Source organism: Simochromis diagramma, unplaced genomic scaffold (genome assembly GCF_900408965.1).
Source record: "Simochromis diagramma unplaced genomic scaffold, fSimDia1.1 OVJJ01000055.1, whole genome shotgun sequence".
Lineage (NCBI taxonomy): Eukaryota > Metazoa > Chordata > Actinopteri > Cichliformes > Cichlidae > Simochromis > Simochromis diagramma.
In genome coordinates, this window is record NW_024387070.1 from 40,237 (window position 1) to 45,962 (window position 5,726).

At 47.4% G+C, this 5,726-nt stretch overlaps 1 protein-coding gene across 1 annotated transcript; it reads left to right on the forward strand.

The window, feature by feature from the left end:
- The first annotated feature begins 872 nt into the window (after positions 1 to 872).
- maptb (microtubule-associated protein tau b) lies at positions 873 to 5,178 on the forward strand. The gene is made up of 10 exons (XM_040045350.1): positions 873 to 1,252; positions 1,557 to 1,625; positions 1,926 to 1,966; positions 2,140 to 2,197; positions 2,270 to 2,349; positions 3,408 to 3,557; positions 3,633 to 3,714; positions 3,823 to 3,932; positions 4,273 to 4,440; positions 4,533 to 5,178. Exons 1-10 carry the CDS (start codon positions 1,147 to 1,149, stop codon positions 4,563 to 4,565), a joined length of 897 nt encoding a protein of 298 aa, XP_039901284.1. The 5' UTR covers positions 873 to 1,146; the 3' UTR covers positions 4,566 to 5,178.
- Positions 5,179 to 5,726: the final 548 nt, after the last annotated feature.

Genomic DNA, 5,726 nt, shown 5'->3' on the forward strand with positions numbered 1-5,726 from the left:
ATTTTAAATTGTTATTGATCCCTTTACCCCGAGTCCTAAAGTGTGTAATTATTTTCTTACTCTTCTTATATTTATTGTTTGTTTACTTGCACTGCTGTAACTGGAGCCTCGTCGTCTCGTCTCTCTACATACTGGACTTTATGTAGCGGAGATGACAATAAAGTTTACTTTGACTTCAGCAGTGAGCAGGCGCACCGAGGGCTCTCGCGCTCACTTTATAGAATTTCGAAAAAAACATCGGTGCAGATATAAGTCTGTATCATGATGTCTGGTGTTTTCGTGTTTGTTGTTTGTTTTTATTTTGTTTTATTTTGCGAGTTGGTTATTAGATGCTGCTCCAGCCAGCCAGAGAATCCCCCGCCTCCCTGTACCGCAGGCGCACCTCGCAAAGGGCGATAGAAAACCGATCGGTGACTATGCCATTCCCAATATGCGCTGACGTTGGAGCAGCATGAGTACGAGTAATTCTTTATTTTTATTTTCCGATGCCCGTGATGCCGCCCCGGGCATCCGCCCATATCAAAAACCGCTACTGCACACAATCCATTCGAGCAAAGCCAGGTGAGCTGAGGCCTTCCTGGCACTGACCTCCGAACTTGTGACACAGAGCTTCAGCTCATGCTCAGAACTGTCAGGCTGCTTTAGAATCAGTCGTGGAGAATAATCCATGCTCGGCCTATCTGAACTGTGACCTCAAAGCTCAAGCAGACAACTTTAATGTTTAAGAAGTTTACAGCACAGGTCAGCTTTGGTCAAAACTTCCTTCCTGTTATTTTGATAGGTACGCTCTGTGCTCATACCTGCGATTCAGGTAACGATCGCAAAACTCCGCCCACTATGTCGAAGTGGCGAGTGCAGTGATCTCACTGTGTGTCTCTGTGTCCCAGGCAATCACATATCAGGTGCTGTTGTTTTATTCTCACCTGTGTGCAGCTGCAGTTCCGGTTCAGATTACTGTGACCCCTCACACCTGTGAGAATTTCACTCTGTGGAGCAGAATCGCGTTATTTAAGCTGCTTTAATGTGTATAAAGAGAGCCGGAACTTCATCGCTGTCATCGCGTGCGACCTGAGACGAGAACGCGACACTTTCTCTCCTCCTTCTGGATGCAACGGATTGCCATGGTAACGGCAGCTTCCTCCCGGCATGCAGCAGCCTGCGCCCCCCTCCCTCCCTGTTAGAGCGGCGCAGGGTGGAGCAGCAGACGGACCGGGAGCAGCAGACGGACCGACAGCAGCAGCAGCAGCAGGAGGTAAGAGCCGGACAACGCCCGTCCTCCTTCTCTTCACCCTCTTCATCCTCCTCCTCGGAGATTCTCGGAGCAGCTGCGGCGGGTTTGCGGTGACCGGATCAGTCCGCAGGCTGCTGTTAGGCCCGGAGCTAACACGGAGGAGGAGGAAGAGCGGGCTCGGGTGTAGCTGCGCTGACACATTCAGACTTTTATGATTATATTTCTGCATTATCATCATCATCATCATGGTGATTCACCGTGCCTGAGCATGCTCACTGACTCCTCTTCATCACCTCTCTTCTCTGTGTCCTCCCCTCCTCTGTAGGAGTGAAGATGGATGGAGACTCCGCCCCCCTCACAGATGGCCCCGCCTATGAAACGCAGAAGATGGAAGGTTGGTAACAATAATTACTGACATTTGATCGATAACTAAAGGTGTTACGAGAAACTGATCACCTGACTGAGCTTTAATCCTAACCCTACTCCCAATTTATTTTGCTCCACCCCTCCACTCTGATTGGATGGCTGTTAACTGGAGCCGGAGAAGAAAGAGACTCTTGCTCCACATAAGATGAACATGAAAAAACCTGACGAGCAGCAACTTTTACCAAAGTCAGAGAGTCAGCGATCGACGAACTCTGGCTGTTCTTTGATTATTAGTCCACATTAAGATATTTTTTTAATCCTCCCACAGAAAAAGCCGCTGTGAAGGCAACTTCTGAAGAATCAATGAAGGTAAATCTGTACACTTACTGATCGGAATCAATAATCAGCTGTTCCCAGAGGCTGGCGCCATGCACGAGGCCAACACGATGATGGGAAATGTTCACGAACTGGAAGATTTTTCCCAAATTCACAGCTTTCAGACCTTGCTCCTTTTCACCATGGTAACCGACATTGTGTTTCAGGCCTCCAGGACAGCAGGAGGCACCAGAGCAGCCAAGATGATCTCAGCCAAGAGCACAGGTACACTGACCCAGTATAACCAGTCACACCAGTTTAACCCATCAGAGCCACTAACCCGTGTCTGTCTGTCAGAGTCTGTGGACGGCGTCAGCAGTCCAGGAAGTCGTTCTCCCACCAGCCGATCGTCCACGCCTAACAGAGAGGTGAAGAAGGTGAGAACACCTGAGATAGGTGCTGAAGTATTCATACGCTTTACTGCAGTCAAACCAGCAGTACAGCAGTGTATAGGTACTCTGACAGAGGGTTACTGGTTCAGCAGGGTCGTTCTGTCTGCAGTCACTATGTTGTTCCAGAGCACGCATGTTACTGAAATGATCCGTACATAATGTGTGTAGTTCTGTGTGATTTACACAGCATTAAGTAAAACTGCAGGTCTTCATTTTCACTGATGAGCGCATCACCTCACAATTAATGTAACGACTGTTTGGACTGCCTGTGCGCGATGCATCCTATCACTGCAGTGTCATCTGCAAACTTTAGAATAGAATAGAATTCAATACAATAATACATACAGAGAAAAACCCAACAATCATATGACCCCCTATGAGCAGCACTTTGGCGACAGTGGGAAGGACAAACTCCCTTTTAACAGGAAGAAACCTCCGGCAGAACCAGGCTCAGGGAGGGGCGGGGCCATCTGCTGTGATTGGTTGGGGTGAGAGAAGGAAGACAGAATAAAGACATGCTGTGGAAGAGAGACAGAGGTTAATAACAGATATGATTCAATGCAGAGAGGTCTGTTAACACATAGTGAGTGAAGAAGAAACACCCAGTGCATCATGGGAATCCCCCGGCAGCCTACGTCTATTGCAGCTTAACTAAGGGAGGATTCAGGGTCACCTGGTCCAGCCCTAACTATATGCTTTAGCAAAAAGGAAAGTTTGAAGTCTAATCTTGAAAGTAGAGATAGTGTCTGTCTCCTTAATCCAAACTGGAAGCTGGTTCCACAGAAGAGGGGCCTGAAAACTGAAGGCTCTGCCTCCCATTCTACTTTTAAATACTCTAGGAACAACAAGTAGGCCTGCAGAGCGAGAGCGAAGTGCTCTAATAGGGTGATATGGTACCACAAGGTCATTAAGATAAGATGGGGCCTGATTATTTAAGACCTTGTATGTGAGGAGCAGGATTTTAAGAGCCAATAACAGAAGGACTGGTTCTGACAGTGTCTGTAACTGGTACCAGTGGTTAAAATGGTTCTGCCATTCTGCAGGTGGCGGTGGTCCGGACCCCCCCCAGGTCTCCTGGCTGTGCTCGTGGACGGACGCCCCCCCTCCCCTCTCATCCAATGCCCGACCTCAGCAATGTGAAGTCAAAGGTTGGGTCCACGGAGAACCTGAAACACTCACCTGGAGGGGGCAAGGTAACGTACATCCGTCCACCTGCTGTGCAGAGCTGACTCTCAGGTAGATCCTGACACTCACCTGTCTGTCTGTAGGTTCAGATCATCAACAAGAAGCTGGATCTCAGTAATGTGACATCAAAGTGCGGCTCCAAAGACAACATCCACCACAAACCAGGTAACGTTCCACACCACAATCACATATCTTGAGATTAAGTGGAGAGCTGATCAATAAAAAGTAGCACAGACGAGTAGTACCGGCTGATCTCTTCGCTCTACTCCTCAGGTGGAGGGAAGGTGGAGATCAAGTCGGAGAAGGTGGAGTTTAAGACCATTCAGTCCAAAGTCGGCTCTCTGGAGAACGTCACTCATGTGCCGGGAGGAGGGAAGAAGAAGGTACGCACTAACATCCACCTCCTCATGGGGGTCGGAGGAGCAGAGTCAGCACTCCCGACTCCTCTGTTACACCGCAGTGTCATAGAAACTTCAAACAACGTCCTGCACGCAGAAGACCGCTGTCTCCTCCGTAAATGGAGACTTCTTCGGCCCTGCTCACGCAGGTCACCGGTGTCACGCGACCTAATTTGTCCTCTGCTGTAAACTCTGTCCGCTTACAGTGGAAGCATAATTTCTTTTGTCCTTTTATTTGGCGCTTTACACACCCAGCTCAGGAGCAGCACATTTTTGTCATGTGACCTGATTCCCAGTCATGTGATACCTGCATGTGTGTTTGCAGATCGAGACTCAGAAGCTGAGCTTCAGAGAGAGCGCCAAAGCTCGGACCGACCACGGTGCTGAAATCATCATCCAGGCTGACTCCTCCCCTTGTGATCTTAGCAACACTTCCTCCCATGGAAGTCTTAATGCAACTGAAACTCCACCCCTCAACACCCTGGCCGATGAGGTAAGAAGTCCGGAAAAAAAAAAATTAAAAAAAAAAAAATCACAAAGTAAAAACATAACATATGCTAACACACCACTTCCTCTTTCCGTAAGGTGTCCGCCTCTCTCGCCAAACAAGGCCTGTGATTGGACAAACCCTGTGCCTACAGACCCTGCCCCCCTGCTGTCACCAAGGAAACGGCCTAATGGAAGAAAAAAAATCATCATACATGTTACACAAAGCTACCGAGGATTGGAGAGATTTTATGAATCAGAAATCACCCAGAGTTCACCCAGGTGTGCAGAGTCACATGATCAGCCTTACTTATATTTGTTATCTCCACTGCGAATCAACTTTAAACTGAGCAGTGACAAATGAATGAATAAATATGACTTTCAGCATTAACCTTAAGAGTTCCTGTGGTAAGCTGATCAGCTCAGCGTTTAAAAACCTGATCAAAGACCCAACGGCGTTAAATGCGATTAAACACACACACTCCACAAACCTGTGACGCGTAAATGCCCACAGCGCCCCCCCCCCTACCCGGAGCCCGGTCTTTAATCTGACCTTTGAAGAAAATTTGAGCTCGTTTTGAATTTGGCGGCAGACGCACGGCCGTGAACGTGTCCCAGTTAGTCCGCCGCACGATATCCTCGTGTCGGTGTTGTTCCCACATCATCATAATAAATGTTGTTCCAGGTTCAACATTGCAAGTGACCAATCACATTGTTGTGACGTCATACTTTTGCGACTTCGGAAAAAAACACCTTAAAAATATAATCTACTTGTGAGAAACCGCCTCTGTCCGCCGATACAGCAATTTGAATTCTTTGCATTTCAGGATACTGTTTTTAATAAACGGTAAGCATTATACAGATTGTCCTTGCAACATTGTAATTTCATAAATTAATAAATCGCTTGGCTTGCAAAAGTATGACGTCACAACAATGTGATTGGTCACTTGCAATGTTGAACCTGGAACAACATTTATTATGATGATGTGGGAACAACACCGACACGAGGATATCAGATCATCCTTAGTCCGCCTGCGCTGTGCAGAAGTTTTGTTTCGAGCACTGAGTCGATGAAAAAGCATCTGAAGCATGAACTCGCCATTATTTTAACATCTGTCTTGAGCACTTCCTGGAGGAAACAGTAAGTGTGAGAACGGTGGGAAAAAGTGAAACATTAAGTCATGTGACTCTGGAAACAGGAAGTGTGTTATTAGCGTTGTTCATAAAATGTGTCCAATCATCGATCCTCTATCTCTCTGATGTCATCTTTCTACCAATCACATCTCTTCTGTG

Bases quoted from the DNA above. Each gene is read 5' to 3' on its own strand.
- maptb (XM_040045350.1), top strand. From the start codon at position 1,147: ATGCAGCAGCCTGCGCCCCCCTCCCTCCCTGTTAGAGCGGCGCAGGGT. The intron at 2,350-3,407 runs GTGAGAACACCT...GCCATTCTGCAG, and splicing joins CTAACAGAGAGGTGAAGAAG to GTGGCGGTGGTCCGGACCCC. The intron at 3,933-4,272 runs GTACGCACTAAC...GTGTGTTTGCAG, and splicing joins CGGGAGGAGGGAAGAAGAAG to ATCGAGACTCAGAAGCTGAG.